At 45.2% G+C, this 27,417-nt stretch overlaps 2 protein-coding genes across 3 annotated transcripts in view; one reads left to right on the forward strand and one right to left on the reverse strand.

The window, feature by feature from the left end:
* SPDYC (speedy/RINGO cell cycle regulator family member C) overlaps nucleotides 1-27,417 on the reverse strand; it is a 45,090-nt gene that overhangs the window by 16,708 nt on the left and 965 nt on the right. The window lies entirely within an intron of this gene.
* On the forward strand, nucleotides 14-27,052 carry SYVN1 (synoviolin 1). 2 transcript variants are annotated; one of them, XM_074957954.1, is made up of 17 exons: nucleotides 100-131; nucleotides 4,799-4,873; nucleotides 9,075-9,223; nucleotides 10,988-11,080; nucleotides 11,547-11,699; nucleotides 12,436-12,484; nucleotides 14,671-14,774; nucleotides 15,370-15,496; nucleotides 16,678-16,777; nucleotides 16,894-16,959; nucleotides 17,646-17,762; nucleotides 18,338-18,513; nucleotides 19,170-19,328; nucleotides 20,062-20,181; nucleotides 20,442-20,628; nucleotides 21,968-22,131; nucleotides 22,564-27,052. In XM_074957954.1, exons 3-17 carry the CDS (start codon nucleotides 9,092-9,094, stop codon nucleotides 22,716-22,718), a joined length of 1,902 nt encoding a protein of 633 aa, XP_074814055.1. In that variant the 5' UTR covers nucleotides 100-131; nucleotides 4,799-4,873; nucleotides 9,075-9,091; the 3' UTR covers nucleotides 22,719-27,052. The 2 variants fall into 2 exon arrangements, with proteins under 2 accessions (XP_074814054.1, XP_074814055.1); XM_074957953.1 differs by lacking the exon at nucleotides 4,799-4,873 and having other exon boundaries at nucleotides 14-131.

The following is a 27,417-nucleotide window of genomic DNA, read 5'->3' on the forward strand; positions in this document are numbered from 1 at the left end:
GATGTGTGCGGATGGTACATCCCAAACGGAAGTGAGGTGTCTCCTAGCTTCAGGACTTCCGGTGGAGGGCGGGGGGAGGCGCAGCTGGTTGTGGTGGTGGGAGCAGCAGCCTGAGGGGCTCCCGGATCTTGGTGAGTCCGGGCCTGGGAGACCTGGCGAGGGACCGATTGTGGGGTGCAGCGGGTATGAGGGAGCTGGGGAGCAAGGGGGCCTGGGGAGGGGCTGAAATCTGGGGAAGGAACAGTGGGAAGTGGGGTTGCTGGGGACGTAGGGGGTTTGGGGAAGGAGCTGAAGCCTGAGGGACATAGGGAGCAAGGGGGGTGCTGGAAGGTCTGGAGAAGGGGAGATCGGATGCGGGTGGGCTGGGTACGTGGTACGTGAGAAGGGGGCTCGATTCTGGGCACCTGAGTAAGGTGGATTTGGGGAGGGGGGCGTGGAGTGGGCAAGTTTAGAGCCTGTGTAGTAGGAGGCATCTGAGAAGCTGGGAGGGGAGTACTGGGATTTAAGTAGTTGTTGGGGGCCTGAGCTGTTCTGGTTGGGGGAAAAGAGGGGTAAAGATGCTGGGAGGGGTAGTAGAGCTCACATGGATGGAGAGTGTCCTTTTATGGCTCCCTTGAAAGTGCTGGAAGCGGTGGGGATTATTGTGTGTTTTGGTGTCACTCATATGGACTGGGGGAGAAGAGACCCTTAAGGAAATTGATACCCTCCCTTTCTTTTCAATATTAAAAATGATGGGAGAGAACTTCTGAAGCAGCTCAGGAAAAAATTAACAATTCTCCCCATTCCAATTTGTGTAACTTCTTCATTTTCCCATCTTTCAAACTTCAATAAAGTTTAAAACCCAACTGGCAGGAGGAAATAATTTGAAGGAGAGGCAAGTATTTAAAAAAATGGATGTGGGAGGAGAAAGGATTGGAGCTGTGAGGGAAATAATATGAATGCTGACTGTCTCCTATCTGCGAGCAAGATTGAAGTATGTCCCAAGCACTTTATATGATAAATCTTGCTTACGTGAAGGGGAAGGCTCAGTTCTACCCTCAGGTTTGAAAGGTTGTCAAGATTCCCTGGAACCAGAGATCGAAGCCCAGTGGGGATAACATTACCACGCTCGAGGCTGATAAATAAGATTCATGCAGTCTACAAACAAGGTCTTATCTGCTCAGGATAGAAACTATAGATCCCGCCTAATCACTCCCAGTACTTTCTGCAACAAAGAGGGCTTATTGGAGAGTCTTTGATCATGATTCACCTGTCCCACCCCCTCATAACACACTGTGCCAGCTACAGTTTTACTCCTTCATCTCTGAATTGGCTGTGCTTTCTAAGATGCTCTGGGTCTGTCTGTCATATGCTCTCCCCCTCCCACCCTCTTCATCTGTTCTATCTGTTTAGACCAGGGGTGGTCAAGTTGTGGCTCTGGAGCCATATGCGGCTCTTCAGAAGTTAATATGCAGCTCCTTGGATAGGCACCGACTCCGGGGGGTGCTCACTGCTCAACCCCTGGCTTTGCCACAGGCTCTGCCCCCACTCCACCCCTTCCCATCCCCTCCCCTCAGCCTGCTGTGCCCTCACTCCTCCCCTTCCCGCCCAGAGCCTCCTGCACCCCATGAAACAGCTGATTGGGAGGTGCGGGGGGCAGAGGTGCTGACCAACGGGGCTGCCAGTGAGCTGGAGGCACTGGGAGCAGGGGAGAGCTGGTGGGGGCTGCTGACATATTACTGTGGCTCTTTGGCAGTGTACACTGGTAAATTCTGGCTCCTTCTTAGGCTCAGGTTGGCCACCTGTGGTTTAGACTGTAAGCTGTTTGGGGCAGAGTCTATTGACTACTCTGTACAGTGCCCCACATAATGGAGCCCCATTCTTGATTGGCCTGTAGGCACTACTGTCATAAACAGGATTAATAATGTATAATCAGTGAAGTGCTTCCAGAGCCTTTGGTCTGAAAGGCACTAATGAAATGTAAAATATATTAGCGAACTCTGTGTTATAAAAGATCCACTTCTAGCACATAAGTATTTAAAGAACTAAATTGTTTTAGTGCAAGGTGGACTGACGGAAGCTGAAAGTGTTTAGTGTGGGACATGGAAATGACATCCGTATAAGAATCTCCAAGTGGTACTCCCTGTAACTTGACTGGATACAGGCTGTCAGCATTTCTGTTATAAGCTACTTGAAATGGAGGGTGTGCATGTAACTCCACTGTTAAAGTAACCTAAGTAGCTAGTCATGTGCAGGCTCATAAACTGTTGTCTAACATTTTAAGGACAACTCTGCCATCTGTTTTATAGAATTTAAATTATCTTAATCTAAACATGGAGATTATAATTCACAGGTTTAGGGGACAAGGGGACAGACCAGTTCTGGTTGAAACTTAACCAAAGAGAAAGGTGTGGTCTCAAAAACTCATCTTATAAATAACTTCCTAAAAGGGGCAAGACATGGCCAAAGAAGCAATCTGGATGGCTAACTAAAATTCCACCCCCCTACATGTGATTTGTGAAATGTATGACAGCCTTAGCGCACAGAACTGCTTTATGTTCACTCTTATGTGTCAGTGTTTTGCTTTGTTATAATGTGATGCTTTAATGTTCTAGCACAGGAATGCTGCTAATTGGACTTGAGTATTTAGACATTCAGAAAGCACAGGTGTCTCTCAGTCTGGTCTGGTAGCTGGAGGATTGTAAGACAATCCTGTGTTCTATGCCTGGCTCTGGAAGAGAATGCTCTTTAGTTACTAGAGCAGAGACTTCTGGGAGGCATGAGACCTAATTCTCTTCCCTTGACTGCTACTGGCATATTTTATTATTTATTATTGCATTAGTGCCTCGAGGTCCCATTGTGCTAGTTGCTTTAAATACACAGCGTAAGAGAGAATACTTAGACTGTATGCTTTTCAGGGCAACTTAAAAAAAGACAAGGATGGGATAGAAAAGGAAAGATTGTTATTCCTGTTTTATGACTCAGGTGCAGAATGATAGTGATGTGCCTGAGGTCACGCAGCAAGTCAATGGCAGAACTGGGAATAGAACCCACATCTCTTGAGTCCCAGTCTGGTGCTTCAGAACTACAGAACCATCCTTCTTCTGACTTGCTTTGTGCCCATGGGTCATGTGCTTTTTCCCCCATCTGTAAGATGGGAATAATGTCTGCTCTTTCTTACAACACTCTGTGAACCTTGGATGCAAGGTGCTAATCAGTATGGGGAGGTAGTGTGGCCTAGTGGATAGAACAGATTGGGACTCAGGATACTTGGGTTCTATTCCTGGCTCTACCACTGGTCTGTTGGTGATCGTGGGCAAATCACTTTCACCCTTCCGTAATTCAGTTTCCCCATCTATAAAATGGGAATAATATTGCCCCTCCTTTGTAAACCACTTTGAGATCTACGGATGAAAAGTGTTATAAGAGCTAGGTGGTATTAATATTTATTAATCAGGGTATTGAATGTTGTCATGTGGCATATATCAGTGGGAATTTTACCACAGAGGTTTGCATAGTAGCTTGAGAAAAAACATTAACAGGGCTTCCCTAGATGGACAGTGTACTGTATAGAATTCATAGATTCCAAGGCCAGAGTGGGCTATTGTGATCTTCTAGTCCAGCGGTTTTCAAACTGCGGGTCGCGACCCAGTGTTGGGTTGCAGAATGTAAGGCAATGGGTTGCAGCAACTCTGGTTAGCACTGCCGACCAGGCTGCTAAAAGTCCCATTGGCGGTGCTGCCCGGCTAAGGCAGGCTAGTCCTTACCTGTTTTGACACTGTGCTGTGCCACAGAAGTGGCCAGCAGCAGGTCTGGCACATAGGTAGGGGGGTCACGGGGCTCCATGCGCTGCCCCTGCCCTGAGCACCAGTTCCGCACTCCCATTGGCTGGGAACTGGCCAATGGGAGCTGGGGTGGTGGTGCCTGCAGACGAGAGCCGCATGGAGTCACTTGCGTGCCTCCGCCTAGGAGCCAGAGCTGCTGCTGGCTGCTTCCAGGGCGCAACGTGGTCCACGGTACCAGGACAGGCAGAAAGCCTGCCTTAGCACTCCCTCTGCGCTGCTGACCAGGAGCCGCCCAAGGTAAGCCTGTGCCCCAATCCCCTACCCTAGCCCTGAGGCCCCCCCCCCACAAGCCCCTTATCCCTGGCCCCACCCCAGAGCCTGCACCCCCAGCCCAGAGCCCTGACCCTCTTCTGCACCCCAGCCCTGAGCCCCCCCTCACACCCTGAACCCCTCATTCCTGACTTCACCTTGCAGCGCTCACCCCTGCACCCCAACCCTCTGCCCCAGCCCCGAGCCCCTCCCAAACCCCTCATTCCCAGCTCCGTTGAGTCATGGGCATCAACAATTTTCTTCAACTGGGTCGCCAGAAAACAAGTTTGAAAACCACTGATCTAGTCTGACCTTCTGTATGACACAGGCCATAAATCTTCCCCAAAATAATTCCTAGAGCAGATCTTTCAGAAATATGTCCCATCTGGATTTAAAAATTGTCAATCCACCACAACCCTTGGTAAATTGTTCCATGGATTAAATGTCTTCACTTTTAAAAATGTGCACCTTATTTCCAGTCTGAATTTGTGTAGCTTCAACTTCCAGCCATTGGATCATGTTAGACCTTGTTTGCTAGATCAAAGAGCCCATTCTCAAATATTTATTCCCCATCTAGGTACTTACAGACTGTGATCAAGTCACCCCTTAACCTTCTCTTTGTTAAGATAAATAAATTGAGCTCCTTGAGCCTATCATCTAAGGCATGTTTTCAAATCTTGTAACCATTCTTCTGGCTCTACTCTTAACCCTCTCCAATTTATCAGCATTCTTCCTGAACTGTGGACATCAGAACTGGACACAGTATTCCAGCAGTGGTCACGCCAGTGCCAAATACAGAGGTAAAATAACCTCTCTACTCTTATTCAGTAATCCACTGTTTATGCATCCAAGGATTGCATTAGCCTTGTTGGCCACAGTGTCATAGTGGGAGCTCTCGTTTAGCTGATTATCCATCATGATCCCCAAATCTTTTTCAGCCACTGCTTCCCAGGATAGAGTCCCCCATTCTGTATGTATGGCCTACATTTTTTTATTCCTGGATGTGTATATTTACTAGGGCTGTCAAGCGATTTAAAAAATTAATCATGATTATTGCCTGATTAATCACACTGTTAAATAATAATAGAATACCATGTATTTACATATTTGTGGATGTTTTCTACATTTTCAAATATATTTATTTCAATTACAACACAGAATACAAAGTGTACAGTGCTCACTTTATATTATTCTTTTTATTTCAAATATTTGTACTGTAAAAAAGTCTTTTTCAATTCACCTAATACAAGTACTCTAGTGCAATCTCTTTATCATGAAAGTTGAACTTACAAATGTAGAATTATGTACAAAAAATAACTGCATTCAAAAATAAAACAATGTAAAACTTTAGAGCCTACAAATCCATTCAGTCCTACTTCAGCCAGTCACTCAGACAAAACAAGTTTGGTTACAATTTGGAGGAGATAATGCTCTCCGCTTCTTGTTTACAATGTCACCTGAAAGTGAGAACAGGCATTCACATCATACTGTTGTAGCCGGCATTGCAAGATATTTGTGTTCCATATGTGCTAAAGATTCATATGTCCCTTCATGCTTCAATCACCATTCCAGAGGATATGCGTCCATGCTGGTGATGGGTTCTGCTCGATAATGATCCAAAGCAGAGCGGACTGACGCATGTTCATTTTCATCATCCGAGTCAGATGCCACCAGCAGAAGGTTGATTTTCTTTTTTGGTGGTTTGGGTTCTGTAGTTTCTTTATTGGAGTGTTGCTCTTTTAAGACTTCTGAAAGCATGCTCCACACCTCGTCCCTCTCAGATTTTGGATGGCAATTCAGATTCTTAAACCTCCGGTGAGTGCTATAGCTATTTTTAGAACTCTCACATTGGTACCTTCTTTGCGTTTTGTGAAATCTGCTGTGAACGTGTTCTTAAAACAAACATGTGCTGGGTCATCATCTGAGCCTGCTATAACATGAAATATATGGCAGAATGCGGGTAAAACAGAGCAGGGGACATACAGTTCTCCCCCAAGGAGCTCAGTCACAAATTTAATTAATTCATTATTTTTTTAATGAGCATTCTCTGCCTGGAACCATGTCCTCTGGAATGGTGGCTGAAGCATGAAGGGGCATACGAATGTTTAGCATATCTGGCACCTTGCAACGCCAGCTACAAAAGTGCCATGTGAACAAAAGCCTGCTCTCACTTTCAGGTGACATTATAAATAAGAAGCAGGCAGCAGTATTTCCCGTAAATGTAAACAAACTTATTTGTCTTAGTGATTGGCTGAACAAGAAGTAGGACCGAGTGGACTGTAGTCTGTAAAGTTTTATATAGTTTTGTTTTTGAGTGCAGTTATGCAACAAAAAAATCTACATTTGTAAGTTACATTTTCACAATAAAGAGATTGTACTACAATACTTGTATGAGGTGAATTGAAAAATACTATTTCTTTTGTTTATCATTTTTTACAGTGCAAATATTTGCAATAAAAAATATAAAGTGAGCACTGTACACTTTGTGTTCTGTGTTGTAATAAAAATCAATGTATTTTAAAATGTAGAAAAACATCCAAAAATATTTAATAAATTTCAATTGGTATTGTTTAACAATGCGATTAATCACGATTAATTTTTATCATGATATACTTTTTTGAGAGTTAATCGTGCGAGTTAACTGTGATTAATCTACAGCCCTAATATTTACATTTAATTGTATTAAAACATGCATTGTCCAGATTGCTCTGTATCAGTGACCGCACTTATCCTCTTCATTAATTGCTGCTCCCCCAATTTTTGTCAACTGCAGACTTTCAGTGATGATTTCATGTTTTCTTCCAAGCCATTGATAAAAATGTTTAATAGCATAGGGCCAAGAACCAATGCCTGCGGGACTACACTAGAAATACACCTGGATGATGGTGATTCCCCATTTACAGTCACCTTTTGAGACCTATCAGTTAGCCATATTTTAATCCATTTAATGTGTGCCCTGTTAATTTTATATTCTATTTTTTAATCAAAATGTAGTACAGTACCAAGTCTCATGCCTTACAGAAATTTATTAATCAAATTTGTAATCTCATCAGTAAATAATGTCAAGTTAGTGTGACAGGATACATTTTCCATTAACTAATGTTGATTGGCATTAATTATATTACCCTTTAATTCTTTATTAACCAACTCACGTATCAGCCATTCCATTACCTTGCCTGGGATCTATGTCAGACTGACAGGTCTATAATTATTTGGGTCATCCTGTTTACTCTTTTTAAATATTGGCACAACATTAGCTTTCGTCCAGTCTTCTGGAACTTCCCCAGTGTTCCAAAACTTACTGAAAATCAGCATTAACTTTCCAGTGACCTCCTTAGCAGCTTTTTTAAAACTTGTGTATGCAAGTTACCTGGACCTGCTGATTTAAAAATGTATAACTTTAGTAGCTGCTCTTTTTCTGTTCCACTAGTATCTCTGGAGGACGTTAGAGTGTCATCATTATGTGATATAACTATGTCATCTGTGTTTTCCCTAAATATAGAACAGAAATATTTATTGAACCCTCTGCCTTTTCTGCATCATTGATAATTCAATCATTTACATCTAGTAATGGACCAAAACATTGTTAGGATTCTTTTTGTTCTTAATGTATTAAAAAAACTCCTTATTGTCCTTAATTCTGCTGGTCATAGATTCTCCTTGTGTCTCTTTGGTTCCCTTATCAATTTTTTACTTTTCCTGGCTTCTGACTTATATTCATTACTGTTAACTTCCCCTTTCTTCCATTTGTTATCATTTATTTTTTGATAGCTGCCTTCACTTCCCCTCTAAATCAGGTCAGTCTGGCCTATAAAATGTAATTGAGAATCCTTGGAGGAGCAGGATAAAAGCTCTCTAGCCTGGAGAAAGCTCAAGTTTTCACTAATTTTTCTGTTCACAACATTGACAATCCAGGAACATTGTTTTCATTATTAGGTTTATAGTCAGTACAATGGCTGTATTCACTTTCTTGACCGAACTGTACAAAGTGTAAAATCTCCACTGAATAAATTGCATTTTTAATGCTAGAGATAGGCTTTGCTTGGATCATGTCCTCGCTCAAGTTTTGGTCTATTCTCAGCAGGCGTTTGTTTTAATATATCCATTGACTGTGTAACGGCAGCAGGCTCAAAACAGTTACTGTTCACCAGTTTTTATGTAGCATTGGCCATTGTGATTATCTAGGTTCCAATCTCCTGCATAACACAGGCCGGAGAATGTCACCCAGGGTTTCCTGCATCAAGTTCATAAATTCTGTTTGAGTTAGATCATGTCAGATATTTTAGCATTGAATTACGCACCTCAAGGGATGGAGGTCTTGCCTGAAAATACCTCCTCGTTTGCATATGCATTTGGTACAATGTTGATAGAAGCACCAGTCCCTCACTTGTGATCATTAAAATACCCCTGATTTCACAAGGATGGGATGCCAAAACCCATGATGTCATGGCCCAATTCCAAATTGGATATTTGCTTTCTTCTTAACTAAAATTCCCCTCAAAATTCCATCTTGGTTGACTTGTTCTTTGCATCCAGTCATAAAGTATTGCTGATTGGTGCTGTGTGGCTGTTTAAGAGCTTCCCTGTCCCACCCCTAGAGGTGGCTGTATGGAATGATTCTTTTGTTTTAAAGTGCTTGATAACTTTTGTTTGTAAAGTGCTTGATATCCTTTGATAACTATTTACATCCAGGTTAAAGGAAGTTTGCTATGTGATCACCTAGTGTTTGATAGGCGTTTTGCAGACAAATATCGGAAGACAAAGTCCATGGCCTGGTGGGAACTTACAGTATGCGAGGCCAAGAACAAAGCAGATGGAGAGGGGGAATGTAATGAAAACTCTGTTAAGCCAAGAAGCAGCAAACCAAATACAGCAATGATCCACTGACCCCTTACAATGCAAATTTGGTGGCTCTTTTGTTGCCTTAGGTGATGTGAAGGCAGCTACGGCTTTATTCTTTATCTCTAAACCGTATGCTCATGTCTGTCTTCCCTCACCCAGGTCGTTGGGCTGGGGAGATGTTCCGAACGGCAGTCATGATGGCTGCCAGCCTGGCTCTGACATCGGTGGTAGTGGCTCACGCCTATTACCTGAAGCACCAGTTCTACCCAACAGTGGTGTATCTGACAAAATCCAGCCCCAGCATGGCAGTACGTATGCAGTCCATGGGCTGTCCAGGTTGTGGGGTGGAGATCAGATTGCTCTGATAATGGCTCAGCCTGTCAACTATTGGTATTTAACTTGCACTGCTACAGTGGCCATCCAAAGCCATGTGGAAGTGACCTGATTCTGGGGGACTGGTAATGAGAGCTAGTTTTTGAGCTCCCAGTTTGGTAGTGACTGAAAGTCATTCCTGTTTGGTGCTCATCAGTGTAATGAGTTTCATGGGGTCTTGCCCTCTTTGAGAATCCAAGCTGCAATTAACCCAGCACAGTTGGCACTAATTGTGTCCCCCTTACTGTCAGCGTCAGCAGAGGGAGTGTGAATTGAGTGTGACATGGAATTTAAGCTTACCTCTTACAGGGAGGGCTCTGGTATGTTGGTGGGATGTGGTATAAAAACAGGAGCAGCAGTAATGAAAATTCCTGTCAAGGCAATCCTTTTAACCAGTGCTATATTCCAATCCCTGGAAACAATTTGTTATGTAGTACCTCTACATTTACACAGGGAGTGGGGGACATCAACATTTTCAAGAGAGCTGAAATCCAGGGTTATTTTGATACAGAGCAGAGCCAAATCCTGCACAGTCTTCGGCTGTCTCATTTCATCCTTGGGATGATTAACTCTTAAGTTGGAGGCTCAGGAGTTGAGGTCCCAAATGAATCTTGCTAGTCAGTCGAAATATTGGCTTCCTTTTTCCTTGTGCTTTTGTTTAACTGAGGAGATGCAATGTCAGTGAAAGATGCTGGATTGACCACTCTGGAGCCTCTCACACTCTGTTTATCCCAAGGATAAGTACAGCATTGCCAGCAGCAGGGCAAGTATTCCATACTGATCCACCACTGGGCTTTAGCCCTGCCTGGAGGTAGTTCTGTCTCCATGGCCTAATGTGTATTTAACCACTCCACTCAGTCTGCCAGCAAGGATACTAATAAGTGCAAACTGTGATGGTGACTTCTGCGTGAGGTTGGCATCCATCTGCTAGGGAGTGGACAGAGTCCTGTCCCTCTCCTCCCGCCCTCAATTTACTTCAGGGAGCACTGGACGGCATTCAAATGAGTCATTTCTCTTTATCAATGTAATTCAGTGGCTCTTTTTTCAGTTCACTTCTGCTTTCTATTCCCTCAGGGTATGTTGACCAAAACAAACACTTCCACGCTACAGCAGATGCTGAGCCAGTAGTACTCGGAACAAACTACTGCTTTAGTGTGGGAAATATTTATAAGTATGTGTGCATGTAACTGACTCCACAGCTGGCTTGCAAAATTCTAGCTAAATTTGGAAAGGCTCATTCATCTGTTTTCAGTTGGGCTTTTTTAACATACACATAACGTGCAGGTGCAAGTGGGGTAGAAATCTGTACATCTCACCAATTCCCTACAGTAACCAAAGTACCTTCAAAATACAAATTCCAGGCCCAAGGGTACACAGATTACACACACCCTGAAGGGCCTTAGGATGTTGTGAAGGGGTTAACTGAAAACTAGCCATATGTTTCCTTGGGGATGGGAAATAAGATGCGAGAGTGTTACGTGCCTTGAAAGTGGACAGAGGACAGTCATAACTGGTTAAAGTAGATCCCTTGGGTGTTGTAAATCATAGACTTTAAGGATGGGAAGGTCTGATCTAGGCTAGAAGCGGTGCTGCAGGATTGTTCTCACCAGCCTTTTCTTTTGGTCTGGTTTGGTTCATAAACTGGTGTGTTTGTGTTTGTGTTTCTTTTGGCTCAATCTCTCCCTTTCCCTTCCCTGCAGGTTCTCTACATTCAGGCTTTTGTTTTGGTTTTCCTCCTGGGAAAATTCATGGGCAAAGTGTTTTTTGGCCAGCTCCGAGCAGCAGAAATGGAGGTGAGTGAGGCCTCTGGCCCTTGTAACTGATTACTTGCAGCACAATCTTATGTTGGGTGACGAAGGTACACAGTAGCAGAGGGTTGCTCTGAGAACTGCATTGATTTTAAGTTAAATGAGATTTTGATGCTGAGCATAAAATCATATCTATCATTGGTACTTGCATGACCCCTATTACCAGAGTGTCTGAGCGTTTGTCTTGAATGTATTTATCCTCCCAACGTCCCTGTGAGGCAGGGCACTGCTGTTACCCCATTTTACAGAACCATGGTACAGAGTTCGATACCCAAGTGTTCTGAGATCCTCAGAGGAAAGGGGGTGGAGTGCAAAAGAAAATGTTTTCCCTTAGAAATTGGGACATACAAGCAGAAGTTCCTTCCCCTCCTCCCTTCAGTACTGAGAGCTAAGATGAGCTGTATGTGGGGAACTGGGACAGTGCTGCTAACTCTCTCTCTCTCCCTCTCAGCACTTACTTGAGAGGTCATGGTATGCAGTCACGGAAACTTGCCTGGCCTTCACCGTCTTCAGAGATGACTTCAGTCCCCGCTTTGTGGCCCTCTTCACCCTTCTCCTGTTCCTCAAGTGCTTCCACTGGCTCGCTGAGGACCGGGTGGACTTTGTAAGTCTGACATGCTGCTGAAAAGGATGCCAGATTGGGGTTGGCTGCAATCTACCTGGGGAGTCATTCAGTGATCTTGGTAACAAAAAGGGATCTGTCTATCTAAGGTACTTCTGTGGCCTTTTGAGGGATGAAAACCATTGTCACTGTGCTTTGATTGTCACAGCATAGTGTGTTCTGTGTGTAGGGAGCATTGGAAGCAGATCCTTTTGTGTCCTCTGCTTGTTCTACATTCATTTTTCTCATTAGTGCTTCTGCAATTGTCCTTCGGGCCAGGCTGGACAGGATTATCTCACTTAAATAAATTACAATAATTTGGACATCTATATGTGCATATTTATTTGTTTTTCCTAAAGTTACTTATGTAACTTTAGGAAAAATTGTCAGAACGGCCACCAGCAAGAGTTAGGCCACCAAAAAATTTGTTGAGAACCCCTGTTCTAGAGTAATACAAATAGTAAAAGCGCTGATTCCATAGGAGCTAAAGTAGCTCAGTACCTCAGTGTGCTCAGCGCTTTGCAGAGCAGCAAGACACTGATGCCAGCAGACAAGGAATCAGCAAGACACGATGATGCTTGTGGTGTAGAAACCAAAATGGATAGAAAATAAGATTGGCCTATTGGTCCTACATCAGTAACTCTTTACAGTTCCTGGGTATCTCATGCAGTCAGAATGCAGAGAATGGAGTTTTGGAAAATTGGGTGGAGAGTCCTAAAAGTTGTTCATCTCTTCCCAGATGGAGAGGAGTCCAAACATCTCCTGGCTCTTTCATTTCCGCATAATCTGTAAGTGCCTTTATTTTATTCCCTTTGCCTGTCCTCCCCTGTTCTTGTTTCTCTCCCCTCCTCTTCCTATTACAATGTAATTGCCATACTGGGTCAGACCCGAGGTGCATCTAGTCTAGTCTCCTGTATCTGACCGAGCCCGGCACCAGATGTTTCAGAGCAAGGTGCAAGAAACTGCAGTGTGGCAGATATGGGATAATCTACCTGCAAGGGAAGTCTTCAGACTTGTAGGAGCAGGATTGGTTCAGCATGTTGACATATCTGCCTTGTGGTGTGAGAGCAGTTACTTCAAATTCTCTTTAGATCATATGTGGAATCTCATTTTCCCTGCCTAGTTCTGGTCCTTTAGAGACTGTTTTGTTAGGACCTAAAAGGTTTCTTATCTCTGAGATTCGCAGATCTCTGTAACAGGCTTAGTCCCCATTTTCCAAAAACAAACATACAATTCACCCTCAACAATCTATGTTTGGAGCTCAGGACTTGAATAGTAGGAGATGCAGCTAGTCAGGACTGAGAGTATTGGCAGATCTATTTCTACTGGAGAGTCCAGGGCACAATTAGTAAGGGTGGGGAGTGGGGCTGCAGGTCAGGACTGAGTGGCCTTTGTAGAGTTGTGTATCTGGGTGGAGCCCAGGGCTGGAATAGCAAGGGCACTGCAGATCAGGATTGAGGGGCATCAGCTGAGTGCTGTGGGGTTCAAGGTTGGAATAGCAGAAAGCTGTGGGTTGGGATTGAGGGGCATTGACAGAGCTGAGAGTCAGGAGTCCAGAAGTGGTATAACAGGGAGTGCAGCAAGTCAGGGTTTAGAAGCAGTGGCAGAACAGTGTGTCAGGAGAAAGTCCAGGACTGGACTAGCAGGGAGTGCAGTGGATTAGAACTGAGAGGCATAGAGAATGCAGGACTGGAGTAGCAGGGATGCAGTGGCTCAGAATTGTGGGGCACTGGCAGTGGTAAGGGAGGATCCGGGACTGGAATGTGGGGGCTGCAAGCCAGGATTGAGGTGCATTGGCAGAGGTGTGGGAACAGATCAGCCCTGGAATAGCAGTGAGGGTGGTGGGCTGCCATTCTGAGTGAGGTGCACTGGCAAAGCTGTGGGTGAGAAGCTTGCTAACCTCTGTCTGCACTGTTAATAATGAAAATGACTTTGTGAGTAAGTGTTACCCATGCAGAGGGTAGGATGTGGAGAAATCATTAAAGCAACGAAGTTTAATGAAGGCATGACTTGGCTTGATACCTGACAGAAATCTCCTGGGGAGGGGGAAGAGTTTCTCTACTCTGAACGTTTCCTCTCCAGGACTAAACGAGCAGCAACAGCTGGCCAGGAAAGATAATTTCAGAAGATAATTTGCATGTGACAGGCTAAATACACTAATGTAAAACCCCTTCTCATTTGTGCAGTTGAGTGTGAGACTGTTCAGAGTCGATAACCTTGTCAGAACAGTATGTAATGTCTTCCAGAAGGCTTTTTATGGATTAGATTGCTTTTTCAACTCTGGGTTGGAGCAGAGCAGCTGTTTAACAGCTCACAGCAACCTAGTTTAAGACAGGATATCAAGGAGAACCCTGTAGCTAGCTAAAACTTCAGGAAGGAAGAATGAAACTATGCAGCACACTGGGGTTAACATACTGACTCGTGCAAGAAAGTGCCATGGGAAACTGAGGCTGGGGCTTTCAGAGGATCCTAAGGGACCCATTGAAATGTGTTTGTGATGTGGTCCAGATCTTGACTGGGGCTCTGCTGTAATATAAATATCAATGTCTGACACCCCAGCATGGCTTTCATCCCATGCAGTTTAGAGTTTGAAATGTTCTGTATATGGGATGTAGCAGTTCAATTTCTTCCACGTGGCACTTGCCTAGTGCTTCCCAATCCCCTGTGAGAAGGGTGTTAGTCCTACTTTACAGATGAGGAAACTGAGACATGAAGCGACTTGCCCACAGTCACACAGTGAGTCAGTGGGAAAATTAAGGTTTTAACCCAGGAATCCTGGCTCTCAGACCTATACTCTGGCTACTAGATCACACTCCATTTCCAGGATTGGGAATAGATTGTAGGAGTCCTGGCTCCTAGTCTTATGCTTAAATCATCCCTTTCTTTAGTTCTGTCAGCCCTTCCCCATGTGTACCCCAAATCACAGCTCAGTATTGTAATTCCAGTGTCTGACCTCCCTTCTTTCTGTGTCCAGCTCTGATGCTTTTGTTGGGCATCCTGGATTTCCTATTTGTCAGCCATGCCTACCACAGCATCCTCACCCGGGGAGCCTCTGTCCAGCTGGTCTTTGGGTTTGAGGTACGAAATAAATATCTGCCTGTGTGGCAAGGAGGGAGGGAGGAATATTTGCCTTGCTGTGCTACTTACTGCAAATCAGAGCTCTGTGATGCATTGTAAGCCAGTGGGGCTGACTAACCTGCCAGTGCATCAGAGTTCTCTTGGCAGCATCTGGATTTTGGTCCCTCTTCTTCGTGGTTCTGTTTTATTTCTCCAAAAACAGAAGTTACGCATATCAATCAAGTCCTTTCCCCTGCCCTGGGATTTCTGATGGAGACCATCTGCTCCATGCAGGTTTGGTTCCCCAGGCCCTCTGCCTTTAATTTAAGGTGAATCTTTACTCCCTTCTGCTTAGGCTTTCCTCCAGCCTGCTTCCTGTAGGGTTGCACTCCCAGGCCATCTGCCAGGGAGCTAAGGAGAGCCTCCTTACTCCCTTCTTCTCTCCCTGAACTCAGGCTGCCTTTTGTATCTGTGCAGGCCTGGCTCGGAGACACCAGTTTCCAACCATGTGACCTGGTCCCTGGGCTGAGTTTGGCACAGGGTACAGATGAGTTCCAATGCCTTTAAAAGATTAGCATCCTGTGATATGCCTCTTCTTTCTTTCCTGCCCCCACAGTATGCCATCCTCATGACCATGGTGCTCACAATCTTCATAAAGTACATTCTGCATTCAGTCGACCTGCAGAGTGAGAATCCATGGGACAACAAGGCAGTCTACATGCTGTACACGGAGCTCTTCACAGGTACGCTCTCTCTCCCCAGCTCTGGATAACAGCCAGCTCCTTTCATAGCCCAGTGGGGACTTGTGTGTTCTCCCATATGAACATCTAACAGTCATGGAAGCCTGAATTGTGGTGCTATATTGGGCCTTGTGCTAGAGCTCTTCATAGGAGCATGGTTGGGAGGGGTAGTTTGTAGATTGTCTCACCACTTCATTGATCATTTGAAGGGAAGAAAGTGGGATTGAAATGGAGCTAAGCATGAGCTGTGTTTGTAAGAGAAGCCTGTGGCCATCCAAAATGATTTAGTGTATCATTAAAACTAAGGGCAATCTACACTACAGAATTAAGTTGACCTAAGTTACGTCGACATACAGCCACCACAGTAATTTAATCAGTTTTACACACTCACACTACGCTTATTGCATTGGCGGTGTGTGTACTCACCAGGAGTGCTTGCACCGATTGAACTTCCAGTGTGGGGCATTGTGGGATGGTTTCTGAAAGGCAGCAACAGTTGATGTAAGCAACGCAGTGTCTACATTGACTCTGCATCGACTTAACTACATTGACTTAAGTGCTATGCCTCTCACAGAGGTGGAGTTAAGTCAGTGTAGTGGGTGAGTTACATTGGTGGCAGCTACATTTTAGAGTAGACACTTACGGAGTTAGGTTGACGTAAGCTGCCTTATGTTGATCTAACTCTGTAGTGTAGACCAGGCCTAAAATGCTGATGGCTTGGTAAGACTGGAATCAAAATGTGGGTTGTGTGGATTTCTGGAGGCCACAGTGGGTTGGTTTGTGCAGGCATTGTGGTCTGGTGGCTAGAGCAAGGAAAATGGGGAGTCAGGATCCCTGCGCTTTATCCCCAGCTCTGGGAGGGGAGTGTTGCTCAGTGGTTAGAGCAGGGAGGAACTGGGAGCCAAAACTCCAGAGTTCTATTCCCAACTCTGGGAGGGGAGTGCAACTGCTTTACTAGAGCCTCCTGGGTTCTGTTTTTAGCTTGGTCATTGACTCACTGTGTGACATGGGGGAGCAAGTTGCTTCCTTTCTGTGCCTCTTTCCCCACCTGTAAAATTGAGGCACTTCCCTGCCTCCCAGGGTTTGATGTGGGAGTTCGCTAGTGTTTAAGGGCAATGAGATCCTCCGAGTAGAGGCACATGAGAAAGAGAGAGAGAGCACTAATATCTCTCCTTCCTCTTCAGGCTTCATTAAAGTGTTGCTGTACATGGCCTTCATGACCATCATGATCAAAGTGCACACTTTCCCTCTCTTTGCTATCCGGCCCATGTACCTGGCAATGAGGTAAGATGTCTCTGGTATCGATTGAGCACGTGCTGAGTGTCTGATACTGTTCCTGTGTGTGTGTGTGTGTGTGTGTGTGTGTATATGTAACTCCAGCAACTTTTGTGTCATTTCAGGCAGTTCAAGAGAGCTGTGACTGATGCCATCATGTCACGCCGCGCCATTCGCAACATGAACACTCTGTAAGTATCCAGTTGGAGAGAAATTGCTTCTATAGAATGAAATCTGTTACAGTAGGGCCTAAAGGCATTGGGCAGGGCACCGCACAGACCCCTCACTCCCTCGACTGAGATTGGGGTGTGGAGGACCACATTGGGCCAGGTGCTGCACAGACACCTAGGGAGATGGCGCTTGTCCCAAAGAGTTTACATTCGAAATAGACAAAGGGTGGGAGTGGGAAACAGAGACAGAGGGGAAAGAACTTGCCCAAGATCAGTGGCAGAGCTGGGAGTAGAATCCAGATTTCCTGACTCCCAGTCCAGTCCTCTGTCCATAAGACCACACAGCCATGTTTGCAATGAATCTCTCTGGCCGTTTAAGCTTAATTAAAATGGGAAATCCACATTAGAGCAGTCTGGTTTAAGACACTCAGTCCAGTGTACAGCTTGTTAGAGGCCTAGTAAATCACAGCTAATCTAGCGCAACCCCCTCAGTCCTGTCTCATCCAGTTTGGAATGCCCTGGGCAAGACGACTTCCCTTGGGGTTGGGTGGACTGTCTCACATAGATCTCCATGCTATCCAGCCTAAATTTCCCTTTGCTTAATTATCTCCTATTATAGCCCCTGCTCCATCATTGACATCACTGCCCTTGTAGATCATCAGAGAATATATATGTTACTGCCTCTTAAAACTCTACTGCTTCCCCAGATACCCTGATGCCACTCCAGAAGAGCTTCAAGCCATGGATAATGTTTGTATTATCTGCCGGGAGGAGATGGTGATGGGCGCTAAACGCTTGCCATGCAACCACATATTCCATACCAGGTGAGGAAAGGCTTATTGCTAATACGTCTGCCCACGCAGCTGCTTGCAGATGGCTTTCTTTGTGGTGTGGAGTTAGCTGCCGAAGGCATGAAAATCCAAGCCTTGTCCTTGTATAATGGAGGAGCCAGGGCATGGTAACTTCCTCCTTGCTGTAGGGTGCATGGAACCAGGGAAGAACCAAACAAATAAAAAGGATTTGTAAAGGAATTCAGTCCCCTCAGCTGTAGCTCACTGCTTCCAATCCATCTCTTCTCAACTGTGATGCCTGGTCACTGTTGTCTGGAGGCCTGTGAGTTGGTGGTTCCAAGTTCAGTCCCTAGCGAGCAGGTCCATGTAACAAACATAATCCGAACTGGACTCTTTGGCTGTCTCTGTCAAGAAGCCATGGATTGAATGGGCTACGCAGGCTGAAATCTCTTCTCTTCTCCACCTACCCATGGCAAGAGTGAGAAACAATAGCAGGCGAGGGGTGTCTCCAGCTAATTGTCGGGACTGTGTGTAAATCCTATTGCCCTGAAAAAGTAACCTGTTTAAATGAGCCAATCTTAACCAGGTGGCCTCTGCCCCCTCCACAGCTGCCTGCGTTCATGGTTCCAGCGGCAGCAGACCTGCCCCACCTGCCGCATGGACGTCCTCCGTGCCTCTCTCCCCACTCAGTCCCAGACGCCACCCGAGCAACAGGAGCAAGCGCAGCAGCAGCAACAGCAGCCACCGCCGCACCATACTCCACTGATCCCCCAGCCACCGAACTGTGAGTACAGCTTCTCTGGACACCAAGCCAGCAGGGCTGAGCAGTTTCTCAGTAATCCTGTCCTGATGCCATTCATCCCAGGTGGGAATCACTGCAGCCACCTTCGGGCTGAGGTGCAGTAGCTGTTGATACTGGGACTACTTGCCCAGCACTGAAAAACTGAAGTGTATTACTACGTTGTACTACTGAATGTACCTCGTTTGGGCCAAATTCTGCCTTCAGTTATACACACAACCACATTACAATACGTTGGGCCGTATGGGAATAACCAAAGACATTTGGCCCTTTAGCTTCTCTGTCATTAGAAGGAAAGTAAGAGCATTGTGTAATGGAGAGGAATTGTGTAATTCTTGGAGCAACAGAGTGGGAATCAGGACTCCTGGATTCTGTTCCTGCTTCTGGAGAGGGAATATAGTCCTGTGGCTGGAGCTGGGTGTGGGTGTGCTGAGAATCAGGACTCCGCTCTGCCACTGTGTGACTGCCACTCTCCATAAGTGTACTTCTGTAAAATGGGTAATACAGTGACCTACCTCCCCTGAGGCTTTGTTAATGTCACAAGTGCCTTGAGACCCTTGGCTGGAAGGTGCTGGAGAAATGTAGTGTCTGTCTGGCATCTCTTCTCTGTGGGTCACCCACTTCTCTCCTTCACTCCGCAGTCCCCCAAGGAATCCTGCCCCCGTTTCCTCCTGGGATGTTCCCCCTCTGGCCTCCCATAGGTCCATTTCCTCCAGTGCCTGGTGTCCAGCCACCCAACAATGCAGAGAATCCCTCTGCTGCTTCCAGTGCACCCTCTGCTTCAGGCATTCAGACAACAGGTGAGAAGCCACACAGTCTAACCTTCTTCTTCATGCCATCACTGGCGCAGGCTTCCCTCTCACTGCCCCACCAACATATTTCAACTGTGACCTGCTTCTGGTCCTCCACGGCCCATTTTGTTCTAGACCTGTAAGTTGGGACTGCCAGCAAGGAGGCCAGTTATGCCAGTCGTGGGTTCTGTGGTTTGGACAGAGACTCACCAACAGACCATAGAGTTGCCACAAGATGAAAACAGCTTTGACGCTATTGATCTGTGGCTCGTCCCCTAAAGGGGAAAAGACCCTATATCCCATTCCCTGACCTCCTGAGCCAGCCAATCTCCCCAGTCTGGGGCTGGATTGGAGCTGGTGCCCCTAAGTGGGGAAAGGCCCTGTCTCCAATTCCCTGACCCTGAGCCAGCCAGTCCCTCAGACATGGTACTGGAACTGCGCTAGTGCACTAGAGAGAAAAAGCTCTGTATTTCATTCCCCCTCCAAGGTAGCTAGTCTCCACCCCCAGGCCAGGTTGGAACTGGCACCCCTAGAGATGAAAGGCTTCATATCCCCTTAACTTTTTGATGTTATTTTATAGTGTGGGATTAACTAACATTGACCCAAGAAAGATACCCCGGTGTTGTGTGTTTGAAGACATGCTGAAACCTCATTGGCTATGTGTAAAGCGGTGGATGGGCATAAATGTACCATGACTGTTTAACCAGGCTGTCATCTGCTTTGTCCCCTTCACCCTCTGCAGCGAGTACCTCGAGACCTGTTGGTGATTCAGCATCTGGATCGGACACTGCCCCTGTGGGAACAGTGCCTGGCTTTCCCTTCCCTCCCCCGTGGATGGGAATGGCATTGCCACCTCTATTTGGTAAGCTAGGGTGGCTTTTTCCATCCAGGGCTGGATGGGGGAAGGATGTTCCTCTACTGGGAGCATGGGGAGGGAAAAGAAAATATCCAAATTTTGTCTCTAAGGGCCAAATTAGCAACTTGCCAGGAGCATGGTGGCTCATATCGTCTTCAGTAAATTGATAGATTTCACCAGTAATTAAAACCTTGTCCATTGGAGAGGGAGTCAGGAAGCTTGCTTTGAGTCCTCTCTTACAGACCATCTGTTTTCCTTCTGAACAGGCTTCCCTCCTATGCCTGTGCCACCCGCTGGGTTTGCTGGGTTGACAGATGAAGAGCTCCGTGCCATGGAAGGACATGACCGGCAGCATCTGGAAGCCAGGCTCCAGTGTCTGCAGAACATCCACACACTCCTAGATGCAGCCATGTTACAGATAAACCAGTATCTCACCGTTCTGGCAACCATTGGGTAACTATCCAGTACTGCAGCAGGGTGTGAGACCTTTTATACTCTGTCAGACACATGGTGCAACCACTGACTTGACTATAATCCATCCGGCTCTGTGCTGGATCCATCTAGCTTAGTGATAGCATATTGTAATGACATGTGATTCCAAACTGCTGGCTCCCTGTCCTCACAATGCTAAAAGTGCGTGGTCTTCATTGGTGATAACAGGTACCCAAAGCTTGTACCACCGATGTGTGGGGCTTAGGAGATAGAGTGCTGGACTGGGACTGAGGAGACCTGTATCTACTCCCAACTCTGCCACTGGTCTTGAGTTTCCCCATCTGTAAAATGAAAATAATTATACTGACCACCTTTTGTGAAGTGCTTTGAGATCTGCTGATGAAAAGTGCCATGTAAGATCTAGGGATTATGTACAAACCTCAAAACATGACATAGGTCAGTAACCAGCTGCATGGTGAAAATGGGGGGCCTGAAGCAGAGTGGTGGAGAAGCTATTGCCATAGATAGCTTCTCAGAGAGAGGGTGAGAACTCAAGACTTTCAGTTCCTGGCAATACCTCCTTTTTATAGCACTGAGTAGATACTTTAAGTCCTGCTTGCTTGTAGGGCAAATTGGCACCGAAGTGTGGAGACATCCTTATTCCTATCCTTGGGCCAGGAATAAGCCTGCACTGGAAGTGCTGGAAGATGCAATTGCACTTGCACTCAGGCCAAGGTTCTGTTCACCACCCCTGTGAAAGGAAACCTGAGCTAGGAAAGCAGAGTTTGGAAGCCAGAGGTGTGTTCTTGTGGCTAAGACACTGTATTGGGACTCTGATCAACTCACATCCTGTGTGAGTTGGGTCACTTCTCTCTCTTTGCCTTAGCTTTGCTATAAATAAAGAGGAGGATGGTAAACCTTTGTGTCTCGCATCCATTTAGATTGTAAACTGTTCTGGGCAGGAGCACTCTTTTTATTACACAAGATTCAAAAAGGGCTTGGATATGGATATCGAGAATATTGAGAGTTGTCATGACAGCAAAAATTTTTGGAAGGGACATTGAACTTACTACTTCATTGCTTAAGCCAATGTGGGAGGGGCAGATTAGCCTGTATCTGCCTACTGTGAGGTTCTTACACCTGCTTCTGAAGCATTTGGTCCTGGCCATTGTTGGAGACAAGATACTGGACTAGATAGACCAAGGATCTGATCCAGTCTGAAAGTTCTTCTGTAAAGTTTTTTTGTTAGGGCCCTGATCTCATCGGGGCCCTCTGGGTGATAGCATACTAAAAAGAATTAATCATGGTCTGTTTATAGCTTTCCACGTTGTAACCCTCTTCTGGCTTCCCCTCTGGACAGGTCACCCCGTCCTACGCAGCTGCCAGGCAGCCTAAACACTTCAACCTCCTCTCAAGAGACACCCACCAGAGAATCCACCACTTTCAATTCACCCGACAGTACCTCTTCCCCAGGGACCTCTCCAGCAGTGGCAGCAGTGGAACCAGACTCGACAGGTCAAACAGGTAGACAAAAGTCCTCCTTGTTGTAGGACCTTGTAGTGCGAAGCCTCATAGTGTCGCTGTTTAGCCACATGGTCTAGGAACAAGACCTAACCCATTCCCTAAGAAACCTTACAGAGGGGGCCAAAAGTTGTAGCAAGAGGCTTTAGCAGCTGATGGCACGTGGCTGCACCATGTTCATCCTAGGTGCAACACATCTACTGACTGTGCAGGGTACCGGTGCATCCAGGATAGGCAGCATCTGTCATGCTGGTGTGTGTCCCAGCTGAGGGTTTGCTGCTGAATGAGACAGGCTAGGTGGCTGTCCCTTTAAGTGCTAATGGCCACATTTGGCTGTTCTAAAGTAGCGGTTCTAAGTCCCTTTGGCGCGAGGGGAAACAAAGGAATCTGGTGGATGTCAACCTCTGATGATTTCCTCCCCCCTTGCTGTCTCAGATGATCCATCTGGATTGGTGGGTGCGGAGGGATACACAGAGCCAGCTGGGCATGAGGAAGAAGAGGAGCGGCCTTTACTGGGGGAGCCTGACACAGCTGAGCTTCGCAGGCGCCGGCTTCAGAAACTGGAATCCTCCTCTCCCCCTTCCCATTGACACCCCTCCAACTCCCCTTTCCTAAGTACCTTGTCTTGCCTGGGTTACCGTTTGACACTGACTTTTTCTTTTGAAAAGCAGCGTGTGCGATGGTGGTTGGGGATACGACAAGAGAAATGAGACTCTGCCATCGCTCTGTTAGGACGTTCTAACCTGCACCAAGTGCTGACTTGACATGAGAGTGCTAGGGCCGCTATGCTGGGGTTCAGAATTGACTCTTTAATCTGCCATGGTTTCTAATTTAAAAACCAACAACAACAAAAAACCCCACCGCCCAGTCTGCAGCTGTCCTCTCTCTGATGTGCAGATTTAGTCATATCCACCTGTGCACTAACTGTTCTAATTCCAGAGCCTTCCCAGCAGCATTCCCTGAAAAGCAGGGTCCTTCTACAAAACATGATGCACAGGACTGAGGTGATCAGACCCCAGGGACTTCTGTGGTGTGCCACTTAACTACAGTGGGCATATCTATTGTTTAGAAAGTTGCCCTTCCTTCCCCCATCTGCCCAACAGGAGTTGGGTGGCAACTTCTCAAAATAGTTCTCTCCTGCTTTAACCCAGTTCTTTCTACCTCTCTGGCATTCATGCGGCGGCTGGCCTCCATCCTCAAGCAATGCCTTCTGGGCTCATCCTAACAATGCTAATGTCTAGCTGAAGGAAGTCCATAAGAAACATGCTCCTATCATGAAAGGGGGAAAGAGGTGTATTTCCTTAACAAACTACCCTTGGAAGGATACCTGTAAGTGAGCTTAGTCTCAGATTTATATGTAGAAGCAATGTATGTAGGTGACTCAGTTCAAGGTGAGAGGAGCTCATGAAACACACTTGTCATCCCCTGCTAATACTCAGCCAGAACTCCCAAGACAGTTAAGCCTAAGGATGGCAGGATCCAGACCCTAGGTGTTGCTGGTAGACATTGCTAGTTTGAATTGGTTTGTGGTGGGGTAAAGTTACAACATCAACCATCGCTTCTGCTTTATACCTTTTTTTGAATTTATTTTTGTTGAGTGAGGAGCACTGAATGGAGCAGTGGACACTGTGGGATACTTGAGGCCCATGGGATGCTGTGGGAGAGTTGTGAGTTGGTTTAAAGTCCATTTTTAACTTTATTTCCTCTCTGAGTGCTCTAGTGTGGGTGGAGATCAACATTCTGCATCATCTGAGGAAGCCCAGTGCGGGCTCTCACAATCTATAATTTAACTTAGTGCAAATGGCTTCAGTATTGATCGCAAACTGTGATGCTCAAAGAGTTTTATCCAAATGGCATTGGGATGATCATCTTAGAAGGAGATAATCATGGAGTTAAAACGACATCCCCTGGCTTACACTGCTCAAATATTCATCCCAGCAAGAATAACATCTTCTGGATGTAGAAAGGAGTCTGTTAGACCTTTGAAACCAGAGTATTGATTTGCCTGTGTTTAGCAATGAATCTATGCTGATGGCACAGATAGTGAAGAATTTAGAAGTTAGTCATATGTAGTTAATATTCCCCCCTTCTCTGTGCCCCACCACCAGAGAAGCACTTGTCATGTTTCCCACATTGAAGGATTGGAGAAGTTTCAGTAGCCATGGCTATTCAGTGATCCTCCTGGCCTTTGATACTCTCTAATGTTGCAGCTTTCACATGCTTTGTTCATCATAGTGACACTTTAGTTGCTAAGGAGTTGGAAGATGAAATACCTCTTCACCTCCAGTCTTACTTGGAAGAGAATGGGCCAGCCTCATCCTTTGTGATTCTACTTAAGTCCGTGCTTTTATACTTGGGATGAAAATGGCTTATTGGCCAGGTTTATGTTGTTCTGTATGCAGGCCCTGGTCCCATAGTCATCTTCTGTGAATTGTCCCTGTGGATCTTGTACGGCTCCTGGCACCACAGTCAGGTTCTCTAAGAGCTGCTTTCAAGACACAAAACAGTCACCTCTGCTCTTTTTCTTTTTTATAGCAGTGGCCCAACAACTTCAGAAGGGCTTATTAACGGTTGAATGGACTCTTGTTGATTGACAGTATTAGTAGTGGAACTCCTATAGGAAAATACCTTTACTTTGAATAAATAAGTAGAAACTTCCCATTAGCAATGAGACCCTGCTCATCCAGTCTGTTTTACTACCCAGACTCTGTAGGTCAATTAAAGGACATTAGGCTAATTGATATGATAAGAACATATGGGTTTGTTACTTGTAGCACCTTCACATATGTTAGATTTTTAGTAACTCCTCCGCAATCTGTCCAGCCTAGTTCTTCCCCCAGATCCTTGCTTGCACACCAATGCACCTTAAAAGACTAACACCAAACTCAAAACTTTTTGAATTGACGTAAGCGAGCAGTTAAACCGTGGTCATGGTTATGGACTGTGAGTTTGTTCAGTCTGCTAGCAATCAGCTGGAAAAAGTTCTTGGCTATCTTGGCCACCTCGATAGGCTATTTCTATCCCTTTTTGTGTGAGCCTATATAGTTTTAAAAACAGGACCAACAGGTTAAAACAACAGGCAGGGATATTAAAGTCCTCAAACATTGTGTTTCAAAAATGTAATTTGAGAGGACTAATCTGGCTTGAGTAATTGTTTGACATGTCTCCTGAGTGTAAGTCCTGACAGGGGGATCACTTAAGTGACTTAGGAGCACCAGTCCTGTTGACTTTCAGTGGGACTGGTGGTCCTAAAAGTCCTTGAGTGATTTGAAAATCCCATCCAATAGTGTTATGTGAACTCACATACCTAACGCAAGCATAATACAATATAAAAACCCCTGTATCTATAGGGATATCAACTTAATGGGGAAGTAAGCCATGGGCTGGATTTAGATAGGAGAGGCAATGAAGGGTTAAATAAGCATTTTTGGTATAGGGAAGATGCTCTGCAACAGGCAATAGATTACATCATAGAACCAGCACTGAATGAGTCCTAAAATTCCTCCCCTCCCCACCCAAAAAAACAAAAATTGTGTGTGTGGTGACTCTCTAAACCGTTGTTTGCTATTCAGTTTACTTTAATTCAGCAGTTGGTATAACCCTTCAGTGCTTCTCTTTAAGTGGCTTCTAATCATACATCTATCTCAGGGAAACAATCCAGAGACAGCACTTAAGGGTTGTAAATTCGTTTAATAGTTGAGTTCCTTCTGGAGAAGGGCAAAAGTAGTTAAAGATTTATATTTTTAAAACATAGATCTGTGGTTTTTTTGGCGGCACATCGGGATTACAATACTGGCTTAGATGGGAGTCCCAGCCACCGAGAACTAGAACTGAGCATTGAGGACGGGAGTGAGTGACTGACAAGGGATGGTGATATTTGGCAGACAGCTAGGATCCTGGTGTTCTGGTGGGGAGAGGGTATCAAAAGGCAACCAGGCTGCATATCACTTTGTAGCAAGACAGTGGGCTAACCTTGCATTTGGTGTAATAACTATGCATTCCTTCCTTTCTTTATATCCAAACCTTAAGAAAGAAAAACTTGGTTTTAAGGAAGAACAACAACAAAAAGCATGAGTAAAATCTATACATAAATGTAGACACATCTGTAAATGTGGATCGAGAACCTCCTGTTCTCTGGCTATGGAACATGAAGTAGTGAGAGAGTGCATTTTTTTCTTTTTTAAAGGGGACTGCATGCTTGGAACATGTTCATTTCCTTCAGTGAGCAGAAGGGCCTTTTCTTCATTCTATAAAGGGATGATAAGATCAATCAACTCAGAATTTGACATGTGTTCCTCATATATCCTCTTTGATTCCAAAGTCCATGTAATGCTGAGGGTCCCCTCCCCTCCTCCATGCCCCCAAAATAACTTGTTTGGCTCCTTACCAGAAATAACTATGGTAATACGAGGAACTCTGCAATAACAAGCTAGCCTGCATAAACATCTTTAATTTACTGCCGGGTGTGCGGAAGAGGAGAAAACTTGGTCTCATGCTTCCAGAGATTGGTTAGAAAGTTTTATTTTTAAAAAATATGCCATATGTCCTGTTTAAAATTAAATTGTTTGAATTTAAAGATGGGACTAGTTTAGGGAAGTGTCCATATTTTTTGTTTTCAATTTCAATAAAATGACTATTTAGCAGAGGATGTGCTAAACTGTGCCACACATTCCGTGACATTTGCATCCTTCAGGAGTTTATTTACATACATAAATGAAGAGGAAAATACATAAATGAGAGACCATTGGGAAATGTTCATGGCCTATATTCATCCCAATGGCTTCCTTTAACTTCTCTTTCATTGTTTTTGTGTTGCAGAGTTATGTGTTGGAGGTGAAGAGGGTTTGGATAATTATTATTTAATTTGTAAATATTGTGTACATTTTTAATAGCTTAAATTGTATATACTGCAAAATAAAACTTGCTTTAAAGATGGTGTTGTAGTGCTTTGATAGTTTTGGATGGGAAGTGTTAGGCAGCCTTGCTTACAAGTGGTGCTACCAGCTCTCCCTATAGTAAGTACACAACCCTACTAATCCATTGCCTCCCTTTGGCGACTGAAGATGATTTAGTACTGATAGCAGGCACAAAAGTGGTAGGATGCCTGATTTTCCTTCATGGTTCTGCCCTTACTGAAAGGGAAACGAGGGAGGAGGCCAGCACCAAGTTTTGTAACTTCCTTGTTCTTCAGTTTACATTTCTATAAAATGTCAATAATAGTTACCACCCAGCCTATGCCCTAGAGCAGGGGTAATCTATTTTTTGTCAAGGACCAAATTTCTTGGTCAA

The sequence above is a fragment of the Natator depressus genome, chromosome 7, assembly GCF_965152275.1.
Source record: "Natator depressus isolate rNatDep1 chromosome 7, rNatDep2.hap1, whole genome shotgun sequence".
Taxonomy (NCBI): Eukaryota; Metazoa; Chordata; order Testudines; family Cheloniidae; genus Natator; species Natator depressus.

Excerpts from the sequence above, each read along its gene's own strand:
- SYVN1 (XM_074957953.1), top strand. The coding sequence starts at position 9,092 with ATGTTCCGAACGGCAGTCATGATGGCTGCCAGCCTGGCTCTGACATCG. Across the intron at positions 17,763-18,337 it reads AACCACATATTCCATACCAG|CTGCCTGCGTTCATGGTTCC; the intron begins GTGAGGAAAGGC and ends CCCCCTCCACAG. Across the intron at positions 18,514-19,169 it reads GATCCCCCAGCCACCGAACT|TCCCCCAAGGAATCCTGCCC; the intron begins GTGAGTACAGCT and ends TTCACTCCGCAG.